The following is a 21,080-nucleotide window of genomic DNA, read 5'->3' on the forward strand; positions in this document are numbered from 1 at the left end:
TAAGTTCTTCATCTAAGTAGAATTTGTTTCTCTCACTAATCCTGATAAAACGTCACAAAATATGATGAAAATATAATAGTTTAGAAACAAAAAATTTGGCTATATATTTGCACATTTGGGGGGAGGGGGTTGGGGTAAAGTATAGTGGGTCTCCTTGTAAAATGTGTTAGGTACAATTATTCTGCATATTATGAAGTAAGAATTGTTTTCTAACTTCAAACTGTCAAAATACTCCCCCCCCCTAATGTGCAAATATATAGCCCACATTTTATATTTCCCATCTATTCTTTCACTTGTCTTTGTTTGTCTTGCACTAAGCTGAAAGAACTAACAAAGAAACCAGTTCTACAGAGTGTCAATGGATAAAGAACTTAACATAGGTGCTATAACATATGAGTACCTAATGAATAATAACATTTTCAAAAAGGTAAGGAATTACATGTTACTTTATTGTAAATTAAGGGTTTTAAATATTGAGCAGTTCATATTACTGACCTGCAAATAAAGTGAAAGTATCACTAGATGCCATTTTTTATCTTTTTTCTGAATATAATAATTGCCTTTTGTACAATTTAGTTTTAAGCCCTTTTTGGACCCTTGAAAATGATAATTTCTTTCTATATTTTTTGGTATAAAAAGGGTTAAGACATTTGTTTCAAACTTACTATTGCATTATAAAATATATTTTCTTAAAGTTATATAGTCTGCAAGCATTGATTTGTCACAATAAAGCTATATAAAAAATTCAAAACAATTCCTCTATTTTCCATCTGCCTTATTTCTTCAGTCAATTTTTGTTATTTTTTGACATATATGCAAAAGGCAGTTTTTAAGCAACCAAACAGAATAAGAAGAAAACATAGCAGAATTGTTTTGCATTTCTTTTTATTCAACTGAATCTTGACAAATTAATGTTGGTGGATTATACAACTTTTACAAAATGGATTTATAATGAAATAGTTAGTTTGAAATAGATGTTATAACCCATTTTTATATTTAAAAATATAGAATGAAATCATTATTTTAAACAGTCCTAAAAGGGCTTAACACTGAATTTGAAACAAAAATTGATTAGCCTACAATATTCAGAAAGAGTATAAAAAACAGCATCTAATGGTATCTAGTCTAACAATTGTTTGGAGTCATGAAACTATTGTTAATGGATGTGTTTTGACTTTTTGAACATCTTTTCTCTGTTGCAAAACTGCCACAAACTCTATTACAATCTATTAACAATAGTTTCATGACCCAAAACAATTGTTCCAGTAATACCAACATTGACCCATAGACCCATCCCAGAAAGTTTCAATTTCCTAACCTAATGCATTTCTGAGATAGCAAGAAGTAAATCAACTAGAAATTTACCTCATTGGTACAATGTAAAACACCCCCTCCCCCCAAAAAAAAATCCTGGATACAGCCTTAAGTGGTATGTTCACTTTATTTGTAGATCAATTATATGAACTGCTCAATATTAACCAAAAAATTATATTTAGAAATTACAAAACCTTACTTTAGTAGTTTGCTAATCTTGCATGTATATTGGTAATTAAATTTGTTTTACCACCCATTTTAACAAAGAAAATAGCCTAGGCAATGATGCACCACAATATATTTAAAAAGAACATAAATAATAAATAAAATAGTTGTCTACTTCTTTTATTTGTTTCTTAATTTTCCTTCTAAGGTAGCTAACTATTAAATATTTATCTGATTGCTCACTGAACACCAAGAAGTACAAAAATCAATCAAAATTAGGCTTAGGCTATTGAATAAGATGTTAGTCAAACCTAAAACTGATAAATATTACAGGGGGTATAATAATTTTTGTATAGAAGTTAAAGCATTGAAGTCATGGTTAGCTATCAGACAACTGGATTTCTTGTCATATTCTATCAAAACTTCATAAATTACACTGTTTCCTAGCATATTATGCTGTAGGATCACTGTTTTTATGCTTCCATAAAAAAAAATACTGGGTACAATTCTAGTTAATTGACTTCTTGCTATCTTGGAAAGGGTTTAGGTTAGAAAATGAAACTTTCAGGAATGGGTCTACAGGCTAAAGTATGTCCTGGGAAGGTATTTTAAAGTACCCACTCCACTACTTCTCCCTCTAGAGGACCAGGAAATTTGTCTACATGACAGGTCTATACCTACTGAAATTTTGACAAAACAATATTTTACCTTAATTTTTAGTTACTAAGCTAGTTGCTTTTCTCTGCCTTTAGTTCTGAAAATGCAATTCCTGTTATTTGAGTATAATTTTGAGTCATATCAGTGTTTTTTTCAAAATTTAGGAAATGTATTTACACATCTTTAAAACCTTATAAAATGGAACTGAGCAGAGTTAAGAAGCTGAAAATAATTTTGTTGTACTTCAATTAAGCAGAAGATCTATTTTGCAAGGTTTCACTTTTATAACACACATATTTTTAAAGGTTATCAAAGATCAGGGCCCTCTAGAGCCAGAAGGAGTGGAGGTAGTTGCTTCAAAATACCTTCCAGGACATACTTTAGTCTCTAAATTCATCCCTGAAAGTTTCATTTTCCTAAACTAAACCCTTTCTGAGATAGCAAGAAGTCGATTAACTAGAATTTTACCAAAATACTGTACTGACAATTAGTTGAAGCTTCAACTTGCCTTTTTGACGCTGTCTTAAGGACATCGTATTGAGAATGGTTTATCTGTCAAAAATATCGTGTTTATGATTTAAATTATTTGCCAAAATTAAGTTGTTCTACAACATAGTTGCTTGATTTCGGCGGAAACATAGCCCAAACGACGGCAATTACTAGCCCAAAAATAGTAAACGAATTTATAGCTCTTTATAGATCTGAATTTAGCCCACTATTTAGTCTAAATAGCAAACGAAAATTGTGAAGGCCAAAACTTATTCCTTTTACAGGCAGGATTAATAAGGTTTAATTCAAATATTTCTTTTGCGTAATTTCGATGGGTAAAACAAGGAAAAAAATACAATCAGAGTATTAGATAATATACACATAAATGTAAATTAATAGCGAAATAAAAGCCTTGTGAAAAAATCTAACTCTTCTTGCTGGGACACTGAAAAGAGAATTAAAATCTCTGCAGAATTACCGAGGGAGCGGGTTAAAGACACTGGGCGGACATGTCAGTATTTTCAGTTTGACATTCAAGAGAATAAGTTGTCTTTGATCCGTCATATTGCATGTTTCTTTAGTCAGAACAAAACACAATCTTAGTGAACTCCTAAATACCAGCATTAAGAGCCATTATGCTACAATGTTAGTCTGAAGCAAAGAAGAACAAACGGTAAAAAAACCTAGAAATGCCGGTAATAGGGGTGATTTTTCAGACATATTTGTTTAAAATCATAAGCCGTTTACTAAGACAGTTTTGATTACAAGCTACAAATGAAAAAGAACAGAACAACAAATGACGAAAGTGATTACGAGTGTTACTTTCAATTCTGGTAAAAACAAGATTTTCACTTGTCAGAATTGTGACTTCAGCATAAAAATCAACTGAAGACAAACATTATAGAAACTTTTCCGAAAAGTAATTAAACACAAAGCACAGATTTCTTGTAAAAAACAGCTATGGATGAACATAGATAAAACAAATCTACTATCATCATACGAGACCAGTACTTTTTTTATGGGCTACTTAAAGGGAGAAGTGAGAAATAGAATTTACCACTACTATCCTATCATGAATACAGCGGTACCTGAAACCAAGTAAAGAGTGAATCTCTGCTCATAGTACCCAAAAACTAAATAACATGTTTTAGAAAAACTGTCTAGTACAAAAAATTCTTATTCAATACTGATTCTGGGACGATAACTATTACTTGGGTTAAACTTCAAATTAAATTTGGAGCGTGAAAACAATTTCATTGTTTTCAAAAATAGCTTGATACCTCTGAGACATAGCGTCGGATTGAAATAAAAAGTATATCTTTTAAACATGACTAAAATCCTTATTAACTAATTTATAGTTTTTCATCTTAAAAATTATCTCGAAGCAATAGCAAAATATAAACAATTTATTTAGTATTGCAGGATATGGCTCCATTGGGAATTCTTGTGCATTCTTTATTATAAGGGTCAGGTCCCTAATCCTAACCTTTACCTTAAATTTAATAAAAGGAACAAAATGAAGCATTAGGAGTCAGGCCAGTAACACTTACCAAGTCTTTAAAAAGTGCTGGATTGAAGACATATTTATCGAAGCCACTTGCATTAACTACTATTCAAATTTTGTCAAAGTTCAGGTCCATATCAGTATCTATCAGACAGGTTCACTAATAAGAGTGTGAATTTACAATACAAGATCCATTATAATTTTGTGACCCGCAAAATTTACTGACCTGACTACTAATGCTTCATTTTTTCCTTTTGTTAAATTTAAGGTAAGGGTTAGGATTCAAGACCTTATTCCTGTAAAAAGAATAAGTTTTGGCCTTCACAATTTTCGTGCGCTATTTAGAAATTCAACCCTATAAAGAGCTAAAGTTTCGTTTACTATTTTTGGGCTAGTAATCGCCGTCGTTTGGGCTACGTTTCCGCCGAAATCAAGCAACTATGCTATTGAACAACCAAATTTTGGCAAATAATTTAAATCATAAACATGATATTTTTGACAGATAAACCATTCTCAATACGATGTCCTTAAGACAGCGTCAAAAAGGCAAGTTGAAGCTTCAACTAATTGTCAGTACAGTATTTTGGTAAAATTCTAGTTAATCGACTTCTTGATATCTCAGAAAGGGTTTAGTTTAGGAAAATGAAACTTTCAGTTGATGAATTTAGAGACTAAAGTATGTCCTGGAAGGTATTTTGAAGCAACTACCTCCACTCCTTCTGCCTCTAAAGGGCCCTGACCTTTGATGACCTTTAAAAATATGTGTGTTATAAAAGTGAAACCTTGCAAAATAGATCTTCTGCTTAATTGAAGTACAACAAAATTATTTCCAGCTTTAGTTCATAACTTTGCTCAGTTCTATTTTATAAGGTTTTAAAGATATATAAATACATTTCCTAAATTTTGAAAAAAAAACACTGATATGACTCAAAATTATACTCAAATAGCCTAACAGGAATTGCATTTTCAGAACTAAAGGCAGAGAAAAGCAACTAGCCTAGTAATTGAAAATTAAGGTAAAATATTGTTTTGTCAAAATTTCAGTAGGTATAGACCTGTCATGTAGACAAATTTCTGGGCCCTCTAGAGGGAGAAGGAGTGGAGTGGGTACTTTAAAATACCTTCCCAGGACATACTTTAGCCTGTAGACCCATTCCTGAAAGTTTCATTTTCCTAACCTAAACCCTTTCCAAGATAGCAAGAAGTCAATTAACTAGAATTGTACCCAGTATTTTTTTTATGGAAGCATAAAAACAGTGATCCTACAGCATAATATGCTAGGAAACAGTGTAATTTATGAAGTTTTGATAGAATATGACAAGAAATCCAGTTGTCTGATAGCTAATCATGACTTCAATGCTTTAAATTCTATACAGAATTTATTATACCCCCTGTAATATTTATCAGTTTTAGGTTTGACTAACATCTTGTTCAATAGCCTAATTTTGATTGATTTTTGTACTTCTTGGTGTTCAATAAGCAATCAGGTAAAAATTTAATAGTTAGCTGCCTTAGAAGGAAACTTAAGAAACAAATAAAAGAAGTAGACAACTATTTTATTTATTATTTATGTTCTTTTTAAATATATTGTGGTGCATCATTGCCTAGGCTATTTTCATTGTTAAAATTGGTGGTAAAACAAATTTAATTACCAATATACATGCAAGATTAGCAAACTACTAAAGTAAGGTTTTGTAATTTCTAAATACAATAATTTTTTGGTTAATATTGAGCAGTTCATATAATTGATCTACAAATAAAGTGAACATACCACTTAAAGCTGTATCCAGGATTTTTTTATGGGGGGGGGGGGTGTTTTACATTTTACCAAGAAGGTAAATTTCTAGTTGATTTACTTCTTGCTATCTTTGAAATGCATTAGGTTAGGAAAATGAAACTTTCTGGGATGGGTCTATGGGTCAATGTTGGTATTACTGGAACAATTGTTTTGGGTCATGAAACTAGTGTTAATAGATTGTAATAGAGTTTGTGGCAGTTTTGCAACAGAGAAAAGATGTTCAAAAATTCAAAACACATCCATTAACAATAGTTTCATGACCCCAAACAATTGTTCCAGTAATACCAACATTGATAAAAGTATGTCCTGGGAAGGTATTTTAAAGTACCTACCTCCACTCATTCTCCCTCTAGAGTGCCCTGACCTTTGATGACCTTCAAAAATATGTGTTTTATAAAAGTGACACCTCTTCTGCTTGAGTAAAGTACAAAATTTTTTTTCCAGCTTCACAACTTTGCTCAATCCTAATTTAAATGGTTTTAAAGATATGCAAATACATTTCCTATACCTATTCTTTTTTTTTGGGGGGGGGGAGGTTTACACAAGGATTTTTCTTTTGAGGGGGGGGCTACACCAAAAAAACTAAGATATGTATATTCAAATTTTTTGTATTCATTTTGTTATATTTTTACATATCAGACAGGCATTTTTTTGGTGGGGGGGGGGGTCAAACCCCTAATCCCCTGGGTTTAGACTAGATACCATTAGATGTTGTTTTTTTATACTCTTTCTGAATATAGTAAGCTAATCAATTTTTGTTTCTAATTCAGTGTTAAGCCCTTTTAGGACTGTTTAAAATAATGATTTCATTCTATATTTTTAAATATAAAAATGGGTTATAACATCTATTTCAAACTTACTATTTCATTATAAATCCATTTTGTAAAAGTTGTATTATTCACCAACATTAATTTGTCAAGATTCAGTTGAATAAAAAGAAATGCAAAACTAATCTGCTATGTTTTCTTCTTATTCTGTTAGGTTGCTTAAAAACTGCCTTTTGCATATATGTCAAAAAATAACAAAAATTGACTGAAGAAATGAGGCAGATGGAAAATAGAGGAATTGTTTTGAATTTTTTATATAGCTTGATTGTGACAAATCAATGCTTGCAGACTATATAACTTTAAGAAAATATATTTTATAATGCAATAGTAAGTTTGAAACAAATGTCTTAACCCTTTTTATACCAAAAAATATAGAAAGATATTATCATTTTCATGGGTCCAAAAAGGGCTTAAAACTAAATTGTACAAAAGGCAATTATTATATTCAGAAAAAAGATAAAAAATGGCATCTAGTGATACTCTTACTTTATTTGCAGGTCAATAATATGATCTGCTCAATATTTAAAACCCTTAATTTACAATAAAGTAACATGTAATTCCTTACCTTTTAGAAAGTGTTATTATTCATTAGGTACTTATATGTTATAGCACCTATGTTAAGTTCTTTATCCATTGACACTCTGTAGAACTGGTTTCTTTGTTAGTTTCTTTCAGCTTAGTGCAAGACAAACAAAGACAAGTGAAAGAATAGATGGGAAATGTATAATGTGGGCTATATATTTGCACATTAGGGGAGGGGGAAGTATTTTGACAGTGTAAAGTTAGAAAACAATTCTTACTTCATATTATGCAGAATAATTGTACCTAACACATTTTGCAAAGAGACCCACTATACTTTACCCCAACCCCTCCCCCCAAATGTGCAAATATATAGCCAAAGTTTGTTTCTAAAGCATTATATTTTCATCATATTTTGTGACATTTTATCAGGATTAGTGAGAGAAACAAATTCTACTTAGATGAAGAACTTAACATAGGGTCTATAACATATAAGTACCATCCATTACTTTGTAAAGTCCTTTAAAACATTCTAAAGTGCTTGCTTATGTATAAACCTAAAATTAAGGCTGTTGAGAAAGAAACATGTTAAGAAACCTGTATTGTTACCAAGTAGCTTAATTTATTAAGCCAACCGACCTGCAACAAAACTACATAAGCAAACAGCAATCATAAGATAATAAGCAGCAAGCATAAGCATAAAATCACTAAACACAACATCTCCTTTCTTTCACAATAATAATTGTGCTATAAAAGCACACACACAAAAAAAGAAAACACTAGCAATTTAAATGTCCATTATCTTCCTTGGCTTAACCACTCTACCAGTTCTTGTTACATAGGGTCGTGAATAATCCTCTCCATTTCTGCTTTCACTGTTTGCTGCTGGAGGGGGTGTTGGAGTTCTTGGGGTTCTGTACGGGATGTCTTGGAAGATTTCTCCAGTACTACGATTATCTGGAGTCTTTGGAACAGCCTTTTTTGGAGAAGAGGATTGAGTCACAGGAGGGTGAAATTCTGCTGGAAGGTCCTCATCCCCTGTGAATCTTGAAGATTGTTGAGCACTGTTGCCTTCAGCACTAGACCGTGGTTTCAAATGGGCCCGATTTCTGCAATAAAATATACCATTTTCGGCTTCTATAAGGTAAGATCTTGGAGATACGCATGACGTCACCACACCTTTCATCCAACGTGTAGCTTCCTTTGACAGTTTGACCCAAATGGGTTGGTTGTCTTTCAACTCTATTAGATCTTTAGAAGCCTTGTCATTGTTCTGCTTCTGCCTTTCTTGTTGACTAGTTCTTGCTTTGAGGAACTTCGTCTTTGGAACAGTATTTGGCTCCAGTTGCTACCGAGTACAGGGAAGGATGGATCTTAAACTTATACTCATAAGAAGCTGGGCAGGTGATGCCTCACCGTCTATTGGAGTATTCCGATATTCTAAAAGACCAAGGTAGGGGTCTGCATTGGACTCTATAGCTTTTAGCATGATCCTACTCGCTATATCCACGGCCTTCTCAGCATGGCCATTAGACTGTGGGAAATTCGTACTTGAAGTCAGATGCTGGATGTCCCATTTCTGCAAAAAGGACCGAACTTTTTTTGGAATACCATATCTAGCAAAATGGGCCTTGAGCTTCTTTATTACTTCTGATGAGGTTGCCGGTTCATCTCAGTCAATCTCTATGAAACGACTATAGTAGTCACTGGTTACTATATAGTCTCTTCTGTTGATCTTGCAAAGGTCAATACCCAGGTATTCCCAAGGATACTGTGGGATTGGTGTCGATATCAGCGGTTCTTTCTGATTATTTCTGGAAAATTTCTCACAAGCTTTGCAGTTCCAGATCAGATCTTGAATTCATATTTGACCAGTAAACAGAGCTTCTGGCTCTTTGCTTGCTTTTCTCCATCCCTAAGTGTAATATGTGCAATTGCTGCAGAATGTCCCTTTGTAATGCTCTTGGAATGACAACTCTATTTCCTTTTAAAATGATGCCATCAACGCTGGACAACTCATCCCTAACATTCCAGTAAGGTTGCATGCTAGCAGAACACTGGTGTCGGTGGTTCGGCCATCCTTTTTGTATGACCGAGGTAAGTTCCATCATAATTGGGTCTCTCTATTTTCTTCCAAGATGGTCCCCATCTTCTTATCACTGACTGGGATACTTTCCATAACAGAGTGAACATGGAATTCAATCTCCAGGGAGCATTCTTCATCAAAGTGGGGCGGATGCAGTCTTGACAGTGTGTCTGCAACTGGTAAGTCCTTTCCTCTAACATTTGAACCGTAATATTGTATGGCTGCAGCTGAATCATCATTCTTTGGAGCATGGGAGGGGCTTGGCTTAGTGGTTTTGACAATATAGCCTCCAGTGGCTTATGATCTGTATGTGCAATGATTCTCCTCCCATAGACAAATTGATGAAATTTTTTACAGCCATAGAGGATAGCATATAGCTCTTTTTCAATCTGAGAATAGTTTTGTTCTGTTGATGTGAGAACCATTGATCCAAAAGCAACAATTTTTCCACCTATGCTCAACTCTGCCCTGAGACCATGTTTGGAAGCATCGGTTTTCATCTCAACAGATTTTGCCTTAGTATCAAAGGTTGCAAGGTTGTTACAGATCGAAGTTCTGATTCTATTCATTGCTGTTGCGTGTTCATTGGTCCACTCAAAGACAGTTTGTTTTCCCAATTCTCTGAGGGGATAGTTTAGAGATGACAAGTTTGGAATGTATTTTGAAAGGAAGTTTGTCATTCCAAGGAATGTGGCCAGTTCGTCTTTGTTTAATGGATGTGGCATCTCAATTATGGCTTGAACTTTTGAAGGATCTGGTTTGATACCATCTGCAGTTATTAGAAGTCCAAAATATGGCACGCTTGTTGATCCGAATATGCATTTTTCTGGATTAAATCTTACTCCAACTTCTCTGGCCTTCTCTAGGACTTTCCTTAAATTCTCATCATGTTCTTCATCTTTTCCTGATACAACGATATCGTCAACAATGACGCCAACACCTTTCAAGTTGCCAAAGGTTTCTTCCATCTTTCGCTGGAATTCGTCTTGTGCACATATTAATCCAAATGGCATTCTTTTGTATTTGTACCTGCCAAATGGGGTGTTGAAAGTTGTGACAAGTGAAGACGTCTCAGTTAATGCCAGCATCAAATACCCGAATGTTGCATCAAGCTTAGAGAACTTATTATGGCCATGAATTTTGGCTGTTATATCTTCAAAAGTTGACATTGGATAATAGGGTCTTTGTATGGACTTATTAAGCTCTCTTGGATCGAAGCATAAACGTAACAAACCGTCTTACTTTTCCACGGCTACGATTGAATTAACCCACTCGGTTGGAGCCACCACTCTTTCAATGATGTCTAATTTTTCCAGGCGCTCCAGTTCGCTTTTAACCCTCTCATGTAAGGCAAAAGGTATTCTCCTGACGGGAATAATTGATGGGATTGCATTCTTTTCTACATGCATCTCTACTTTACCTGGGAGTTTACCTATCCCAGCAAAGTCGTCATCAAACTCTTTGGGAATTGGGTTCTTCTGAACACTCTTCTTTGTAGACAAGGAAGAGATAGATGTAGCTACCTTCACAAACCCCATTTCTACGGATGCTTGGTATCCTAGTATTGGGTTCGACTGTGTATCAACTACAAAAACTGTACTTTTTGCTGATAATTCCTTTATGTCTACAATTTAAAGACCATACTCCCGCAATTGGAATGCGAGTTCCTCTGGTTTGGGTTTAAATCTGTCAAAGATAGATTTTGGGATAACATTTGCTTCAGCTCCTGTGTCGATTTTGAATAGAGTTTCTCATGCTGAATTATTCAGTTTGATAGCCACAGTCGGTTGGCTTGATTTCTCAGCTATGGCTCCAATAAGTAATGTATCAATATAAATTTCTTGTTCTTGATTTCCATCTGTTCCTTCCATATCAATAGTATCTACTGCTTTGCTATAGCAGACACGAGCAAAATGATTTGTCTTTCCGCACTTGGAGCAGGACTTCCCTTTTGCTGGACATTTGTGATTTGGGTCATATGCCTCACCACAGAAGTAACACTTCTTGCTTGTTGTGGGTTGGTCATACTTCTTTTGTCTTCTTACATAGTCTAATTCTTGTTTTACATTTGGGTCCTTTACTGTTGTAGGTGACAAGGACATGGCTGACATGGACATGAGCTGCTCTTGTGTTGTCTCAAAAGCTCTTGCAATTGTCACTGTAGTTTCAAGAGTAAGGGTTCTACCTTAAGATAATAGTTTTTCTCGAATTCTATGTTGTTTCAGTCCACATATTAATCTGTCTCTCACCATCTCCTTCTCAAAATTGTCCGTAAACTCACAATCACAATCTTTGACAAGCACCTTGAGGGCTGTAATGTAATGTTCAATTGATTCATGCTCCAACTGATCCCGCTTATGGAATTTATAGCGAGCGAATATAGGATTGTTCATAGGAGCAATGTACTCTTTAAATTTCTTAAGATAAACATCAAGTTTGTCTTTTTCTTCTGATGTTAATGTCTAAGTACTAAAGACATCTCGTCCTTTTTCTCCTAGCCAAAGAAGAAGGTATGCACATTGTTATTTGGCATTCTTTCCACTCAGCGGTCCGCTGAATATGAGATTTACATGCTGTTCAAATTTTGTCCATGCTTGTAGACTGGCTGATTCCCAGTTGAATGATGGGCATGGAAGAAGATTGTCCATTTCTGAAACTTCTGACACCATGTATTGTTACCAAGTAGATTAATTTATTAAACCAACCAACCTGCAACAAAACTACATAAGCAAGCAGCAATCATAAGATAATAAGCAGCAAGCATAAGCATAAGCATAAAAGCACTAAACACAACAAAACCCATTCATATTTCATAATATGCAAAATTATTATAGTTAATACATTTTGACTACAATTCCACTAAACTTTACCAGCCATCCCTTAATGTGCAAATACATAGCCCAAGTTTTCATATTTCTCATGCATTTTGCCATGTGCCACTCTTGTTTTAACCTCTGGACCCGTAAATTGAACCAACAGTAACAAAATCCAGAAATGGAAAACACATGGGAAGTATATAATTTGGGCTATATATTTGCACTTAAGGAGGGGGTGGTGGGTTGGGGGTAAAGTATAGTTGAACTGTTGTCAAAATGTGTTAACTACAATTTTTTTTGCATATTATAAAGTAGGAATTGTTTTCTTAACATGTTCCCTTCTCTATAGACCCAGTTCTTCAGTTATACCCTTGCTTATATCATCTTTATATGTGAACTGGCTCCCTGTGCCCCCTTCCCCTAATTTGCAAACATATATCCCAAATTATATATATTTTTTGTAGTACAACTCTTTATTTCTTATTAATTTAACAGTAGGGAGTAAACAAGCAGCAGGAAGAAGATGAAAAACTAAATATTTAGGTAAACATGTAGTGGCTTGCTGCTTACAAAGGAAGCATGGTGAATATATAAAAGCAGTACCATTAGATTTCTAATTTTATGCTATTCCTAAATATCATGGATATTTTTCTGACAGTGCACCCTTCCCCCTGAATTCTGTTTTAATAATTTGCATTATGTTTCTATTAATCACCTTTCTTGTTTTTTTTTCCAATTGTCATTCACTTTTTAAAGATGTAAATCTTGATAAAGGTAAAATTGCAGCTTAGGAGCTCTCCTAGAGAAAACATAAAAAATAAATAACACCATAAGATTCCTTATTTTGTGCTATTTTCAAATATCATGGTTGTTTTTTTATAATGCACCCCACTCTGATGGTCCAATAGTTCTAAGATATATTAAAAAAAAAAAAATAAAAGAAATCAGAAAATAATACAACTGGATAAGAGCATCTGTTTTACGAGTTGTATTATATAATAGTTGTTTTTGGGTCAATGCACCACTCCCCCCTGATGGTCCCAGATATAGCCATAGGATAGACACAGAAATCGAATAAATACACAAAAATATTGAAATTCTGGCCTTATATTATGCAGCAGTTTTCTATCGCTCAGATTATTTTGTTCCCTTCCATTTTCATCAACACATTGGATCATTTCAAATAGTATTTTTATTTGCAATTCCATTGTGGCTGCTCTGTCAAAATTGGAATTTCACCAAGTCAAAAATGCAGCTATCATTCTACAACACATGTAATGATGTAAAGCAGAAAATTTTTATTAAACAATCATGATATTTGGAAAGAGAATAAAATACGGGATCCAACAATACTACTCTCTATAAGTATCAGACAAGCTGCTAAACTAAAATTTCATCATATTTTTGGCTAGTTCCAAATGTTCTATGGGGTTGCAAGATTATTTTGATCTTTTTGAAAGAAATTTATTTGATGCTTTGCTTATTGCAATTAGCTCTTTTGAATACAGGGTAAATTTTCAAAGTATTTTATTTAGTTTAGGTTGAATTCTTGTGTCTATGCAAGGACAATTTTAACTGTACTTATAGTTAAAAGTTGAGCATAATCAAAAAGGCATTTCCAGCTTGAACCTGATCTGTAAAGATGCTGCCCTGTTTTAAACACAAGATCTTTCAGTTAGGATAAAGTATACCAATAGTAGATTAACTTAAGCATTCACATGTTCTAACACGGAGAATTGTTGTGAAGAAGAATAATTGTACTCAACTAGGGTATTCAATAAATTTAATTCTTGCTTGATCTTAAATATAAAAAAGAGGTTAATACATGTCCGCTTTTAAATGAAGCAAGCCTCTAAATATATTTCTGACAATAATCCCTCTCCCCCTGATAGTCTCAGGCTTATAAAAAACAGGTTATCCCTAATATATATAACAAAATAAAAAAATATGAAATTCTTAATTTATAATATGTATTATGTCTCTATTAATCTGATTATCGTGTTTCCTTCCATTTTGTCCATATATTAAAATTATATTTAAGTAATATTCAATATCCAACTGATCTCTTGCCATTAGACAGGGTAAATACTTTTTTATGGGCAAAAAACAATAAACTAATTTATCAAAGAATCGTAAATCATCAAGAGACACAAAATAATGGAACATTATATTATTTATGGCTAAATTTGAGACCATCAGGGGTGTGGTGGTGGTTGGGGTGCATTGTCCAGAAAGCAACTATGATACTTGGAGAGAGCATAAGATAAGGAATCTAATGGTAAGTTTTCTTAGTTTATATTGTATTTTAAAAGTCAGCAAACTAGTATCAAGTAAGTAAAGGGCAATGTGACACCCTTGTATTACAATTACTTTGCAAAAATCTAAATCTTGCAGTTAAAAAAAAAGAAGAAGAATAAACAAGAAAAAAGCAAAGAATTGGTTCTGCTATAGTCTACAATGAAATACCAAGCTTGGAGCGTTTTGATCAGCATAGACCAAAGGGGTTGCCAGATTTTGAATATTTTCAGTCAACCCAGACCAAAAGCAGCTACAATTCTTGTAATATGTATGATGAGTCTGGATTGAAAGGATTTACTGGACTTACAATTTTTTTTCATGTTTTTAAACCCGGCCTTTGGCTTCCCAAACCAGAGGAAACAGCATTACAGGACTTAAGACACTTTTACAATCCAATTTTTTTTTCTCATTTGGTTTAAAAATTACAGTGCTTGCATCATGTTTCCAAGGGTATCTCAAAGCACAAGTAGTTTTTGCAAAATGCATTTGATGTTGAATTGAAACGTATAATGTATATATCTACTGTTAATGAAACCTCAACACTCTACAATTTGTTCCAAAGGGGATAAGTTTGAAAAATTGTATTTTACCTGATTGGCTTGGAACTGACTGGGTAAGCTGTGTATCTATTACAATGGGCTCCTCAAAATGCAAAACTCAAGGATCACAGGGCTTAAGCTCAAGAAACATGCCAAAATCCTCGAAATTGGCCCTTTTATGTAAATCTAAGCTTTCCATTGAACTACTATGACATGTGATATCATTCAATAGAGTTCCAGTTCCAAAAATTGTAGGGAGGTATATGGACTAACAACAAGTCCTTTCACCTCTTTGACTTCTTCTTCAGAAAAACTAGCTACTGGAAGCGCTATTATGCTCCAGTCTGCGAACAATGGATATATACGATTATGAACAATAATACACTGTTATTGATTGTGGGAAGTGCGAGTACCTGAGCTACCTGTCCCCAGCAGTTTAAGGCACTAGGCCGGCCGGTACCAATACGGCTCTTTCTACTCATTCCCGCTCTCTTCTGCACAATCAAAAACTATGGATAAATCGCGTCCCATTAAAAATTGACTTCTTCAAGCTTTAATCCTTATTAAACAATATTTCTCTTTAAGGTATCAATTGCTGCCTTAAATATCTTACGATCAATTTCCCATGGCAGGTTAGAATCCAGGATAGCTGTATAAGTATTTGGAATCTTAGCCAAGGAGCAGAAACGCTTAAGAGCAACAGTCTCCTCACTCTGAGCCTGGCAATCAAATAAAATATGCTGGATTGTTTCCTCTGTTGAAAAGCAGATTCGGCATACAGGGGAATGATGTAGCTTCCAATTAAATAACAAGCTATTTAGAAGTAGGGCACCTGATTTCAGTCGGTAATATAGCACTGTATTTAATCTTGTATGAAATGGAGATAACATTAATGTACTGTGATTAACTTTGGATCTTTGCCTGATAATATCTCTTGAATTGAGGTCAGAGGAAGGACTAGGAGATAACATGGAAGCCTTTGCTGCTAGAGAATCAGCCATATCATTATATTTTATACCTTTATGACTAGGAACATGTTGAAAATAAACTTCATTTTCCTTGATCTTAAGATTAAGAAGCTTTCTTCTAATATTATATAAATCTTTGTCATTAGCAATTCTATTAATATTTTGATCAGTAGTAATGCTGATTTAGAGTCGGAGAGACAGAGTATATTTTCAGATTCAATGTTATAATTTATAAGAGCATCCAAGGCCAGGCGGATGGCACATAATTCAGCAGACAGGATAGAAGATCCCAATGGGAGAGGAGAATAAATATTCAAATTCAGGGATGGGATACATGCTCCTGCTCCAGCTCTTTCCCTCTGGACGGATCCATCAGTATATATTTTTCTATAGTTGGGGTAAGCCTTTGAGATTTGTTCAGCCAAAATAGTCTGGATCTCATAATTAGGAATCAAATCTTTACTAATAGAGATAAGTTCTACTTGACAGCTTGGAGGACTCATTTCCCATGGGGGGGACTCAGTAAAGGGATATGCATGAAGCGAATGTTGATTCCAGTTTGGGACCTCCAGTTGAAACTGATTCCATTATGAATGGGCATTGGGACAGGCTGACTTCTCAGCAAAGGTATGTGCATATACAGCATGCTTGGCTCCATAAGCCTGGATTTGCGAGAAATACTTTATCCTTAGACTAGATGCTCTTTCATTTAGGGATACCAATCCCGACAGTGTTCTTAACTTTGACAGAGGAGTATGCTTATGCACACCCAAAGCTATTCGAATAGCAGAATTTTGTAAAGATTCAAGGATTTTGAATGAGGATGGGGGACGAGCTGAAAATATTTGAATTCCATATTCTATATTTGAACGAATATATAATTTGTAAAAATCCAAAATAATCTTTGGGTGACATCCCCACTTACTTCCAGCAAGTCTTTTTAGAATACAAAGTCTCTGAACAATCAGAGATTTCAAAGAATTAATATGTTCATGCCACTGCATTTTAGAATCCATTAATAAACCAAGTAACCTCACTGAATTGCAATATGGGATCTCCCTTGAGAAAATTGTCAGTGGATTAGGAGGATCTAGAGTACCATTAGTAAATATAATGGCTTTAGTTTTACTGATTGATATTGGGAAGCCAAATGCTAAAGAGAATCTCTGGACTAGACTTATATCATGTTGAATAAAGCTTTGAAGAAGGCTAATATCCCTTCCTGACTTCCAAATGATCAAATCATCTGCATAAAGGCCAAATGATGCATGAGATACTTGAAATTCAGAAACATAAATTCAGAAACATGAGATACTTGAAATTCAGAAAATAAGAAAGTTTCAAGTTTTAAAATGCTAGCTCTTTTGATTACTCAGCCAGATGGCTTCAAAGTGGAAACAATGTTGAGAAACCCCTGTTTAGACCCCCCCCCCTCCCCAATAAGTCCCTTATCAACTTTCTAGACATGAGGTAGGCACTTCACATTTTTTTTGAACCGAAATAATGATAGGATTTTGAATCTATAGAGTTAGAGAACCTATGTAGGCCAGTGACCTTTCCAACACCCCCAAATACCCACCTCAGAGAAAACATAAGGCTGAAAAGTAGTTATGAGGCCCCTTCTTTGTTAAAGCTTTCTGCAGAAAGATATGCAGTGTTTTTTTTTTTTCATTTCAGAGTACTGTCTACTTTCTCCAAGAAAGTACCTGGATCCACTTTTGTCCCAATTGATACTTTCAAGACTGCATTTAAGGAAAGAATCCTTAAGAAATATTAACTATTCTGTAAAAAGACATTATCTTCAATTTTTTCCGAGACATCAACACAGAACTGACTCAGAGATGCGTCTATTTAAATACATTTACCATTACAACAAAACAGAACATGATAGGTAGCATTAAAAGAATGATGGAATAAAAGGATGGGATAACAAATCACTGCTTTGAATGCCTGACTTGAATGAATTAAATAAAAAAAAACAAGTTTTTTGAAATGAAAGTAAGGAGCGACATTAAAACTTAAAACGAACACAAATTACTCCGTATATGAAAGGGGCTTTTCCTCCTCGACAACCCGCTCCTTACGCTAAAGTTTTTTATTATTTTAAAAAGTAGAGTTGCGAGAAAGAATCAAACTTTAGCGCAATGAGCGGGGAGTCGAGGAGGAAAAGCCCCTTTCATATACGGAGTAATTTGTGTTCGTTTTAAGTTTTAATGTCGCTCCTTACTTTCATTTCAAAAAACTTGTTTTTTTTATTTAATTTCTGAAAATTTTTGAATTAATGCATGTCTGATTTTGGCTCTCCGTACATAAATTATTAAAATGAAATTTGCATTTTAATTCTTTTTTTGGCTAAATGGCTTTCTCTTAGTTTTGATCAGACGATTTTGAGAAATAAGGTGTGGGGAAGGAGGCCTAGTTGCCCTCCAATTTTTAAAAAGTACCCTCCGGTTACTTAAAAAGGCAACTAGATCTTTTAATTTTTAACGAACGTTTTTATTAGTAAACAAAATACGTAACTTAAGAATTATCTTACGTAACAAACTTTTATATTCTTATATTTTTGATTATATATATGAGAGGGTTGGTCCCCTCGTTAATACCTTGCTCTTCACACTAAATCTTGTTTTGTCCCAATTCTTTAAGAATGACCCCTGAATCAGAAAGGCCGTAGAATAAATTGTTGAAATTACTTAAAATTTTTTTAGCATAAACAGCGAAGTATTTATCTCCTCCTAAATACCTCGCTCTTTATGCTAAAGTATTTCTAGAACCCTCATATGCGTAATAATCTCTTGTTTATTTTAAGTTTTAATGCCTCTCCTTACTTTCAATTGAAAAAAAACTTTTTCATGTTTATATTTTCATTGTTTTTTTTTATAGTAATGCTAGAAAGTCCTGCGCCCTTTTCATTGAATTTCTCTTCCCCCATAAAATATTCCTCCAAAGAAAGATCCTCCCATATAGCCCCCTCCCCTGAACCCCACACCCAAACCAAAAAAATTCCCTTGATAACGTCGGTACACTTCCCAGTAACTATTACTGTATGTAAACATTGGTCGAAGTTTGTAACTTGCAGCCCCTCCCCCAGGGACTGTGGGGGGTAAGTCATCCCCAAAGACATAGGTATTATGGTTTTCGACTATGCGGAACAAAATGGCTATCTGAAAATTTTGATCCGTTGAATTTGGGAAAAAATGAGCGTGGGAGGGGGCCTAGGTGCCCTCTAATTTTTTGGTCACTTAAAAAGGGCACTAGAACTTTTTATTTCCGTTAGAATGAGCCCTCTTGCAACACTCTAGGACCACTTGGACGATACGATGACCCCTGGGGGAAAAAAAACACAAATAAACACGCACCCGTGATTTGTCTTCTGGCAAAAAATACGAAATTCCACATTTTTGTAGATTGGACCTTGAAATTTTTTCTATAGGGTTCTCTGATACGCGAATGCGATGGTGCGATTTTCGTTAAGATCCTATGACTTTTAGAGGGTGCTAGCCCCTATTTTCCAAAATAAGGCAAATCTTCTCAGGCTCGTACATTTTGATGACAAAGACTGAATTTGATGAAACGTATATATTTAAAATCAGCATAAAAATCCGATTCTTTTGATATATCTTTTAGCATCGAAATTCCGTTTTTTAGAGTTTCGTTTACTATTGAGCCGGGTCGCTCCTTACTACAGTTCGTTACCACGAACTGTTTGATTCCCATATTCGGTTAAGTTTCACTCTAATTGTTATGGGAATATTCCAACCCGCTTGGAAGTGCGTCAAGGTGGTGTTCTTTCACCGTATCTTTTCAGTATTTGGATCCGCAGTGTGTTATACAAAATTATGCCCTTTCTTTTTTGTAATTTGGTAATTGTCTCTTGTACTGCATATGCGGATGATATACTTCTAGATATAGCCGTTCTAGATCTAGCCTCTCGAATTCCGTATCATCTATTTCAAAACATTTCAAAACTGTTGGTCTGTCATTGAATATTGATAAGTGTGAGTACCTTGTCTTTAATGCAAAGTCTATGCCCATTTGAAATCCGCGTTCTAACTTCTCCATCCATTGTGTCTCTGATTTGCGGCGGTCAAGCATTCATATTTATTGGAATCTACTAGCTTTTAGGATCAATATTGTACTACATATTAAAGAAAACTTAAAGCGGGTTATGGTAAAATAGTAGCTAATCGTGGTCATTATTATCGAAAAGCGCTTGCATTGCTATACATTAGTTTTTGCGACCATTCAATACTTTTCCTATCTGGTATTTCACCTATCCTGAAAAAAAGACAAGATCTGGCTGAATTGTGTACATTATATTTCCACTATTGTAAGTTTCTATTTCATGTACCCCGGTCTTATAGGAAAAAGAAAATAATTCGGTATTTCGGGGCTTCTGACATTATTACTCCTTTGCGGAAGTTAGGCTCAAAATTGGAAAAGGATTATATTTTTTCTCTGGGCCCCTTCCACCTCTTAGTTCGTTTTTTTTCCCGTTAGTTTTCACCTGTTTTCGCTTTATAGTTACGTTATTTCTTAGCAATTCTTTCGTTAATTGAGTTATGGTTGTGGTATATATGTTTTATCGCTCGTATAGTTGTGTTATTTTCAAATTATACTCCATAATAGAGAGGCTCCGAACACCCAGCATTGTATATTAAGCTCTGAATTTGACGTTTTTTTCTAACGTGACCAGATTTGTCCTGCGCCCTGCGCCCTTTTCATTGAACTTTTCTTCCCCCATGACATATTTCTAAAAGGAAAGATCCTCCCACATAGCCCCCTCCCCTCAACCCTACCCCCAAAACCAAAAAAATCCCCCTGAAAATGTCTGTACACTTCCCAATAACCATTATTATATGTAAACACTGGTCGAAGTTTGTAACTTGCAGTCCCTCCCCCAGGGACTGTGGGGGAGTAAGTCATCTCCAAAGACATAGTTATAATGCTTTTCGACTATGCTGAACAAAATGGCTATCTCAAAATTTTAATCCGTTGACTTTGGGAAAAAAATGGGCGTGGGAGGGGGCCTAGATGCCCTCCAATTTTTTTGGTCACTTAAAAAGGGCACAAGAACTTTTCATTTCCGTTAGAATGATC

At 34.5% G+C, this 21,080-nt stretch overlaps 2 protein-coding genes across 4 annotated transcripts in view; one reads left to right on the forward strand and one right to left on the reverse strand.

Moving 5' to 3' along the window:
- LOC136030255 (protein sly1 homolog) overlaps window positions 1-2,736 on the reverse strand; it is a 105,350-nt gene extending 102,614 nt beyond the window's left edge. Inside the window, exon 1 of the mRNA XM_065709096.1 lies at window positions 2,645-2,736. Coding sequence (XP_065565168.1) covers window positions 2,645-2,669 — 25 coding nt within the window. The 5' untranslated portion in view covers window positions 2,670-2,736. The remainder of the gene's footprint in view (window positions 1-2,644) is intronic.
- Window positions 2,737-4,584: 1,848 nt separating this feature from the next.
- The window catches only part of LOC136030256 (serine/threonine-protein kinase pakG-like), a 166,893-nt gene continuing 150,397 nt past the window's right edge, over window positions 4,585-21,080 (forward strand). For 2 of the 3 annotated variants that reach the window (XM_065709097.1, XM_065709098.1), the window contains exon 1: window positions 4,585-4,675. The gene's annotated coding sequence lies outside the window, so the exon portion shown is untranslated. The remainder of the gene's footprint in view (window positions 4,676-21,080) is intronic. The other variant, XM_065709099.1, reaches the window with a different exon arrangement.

Source organism: Artemia franciscana, chromosome 8, assembly GCF_032884065.1.
Source record: "Artemia franciscana chromosome 8, ASM3288406v1, whole genome shotgun sequence".
NCBI lineage: Eukaryota > Metazoa > Arthropoda > Branchiopoda > Anostraca > Artemiidae > Artemia > Artemia franciscana.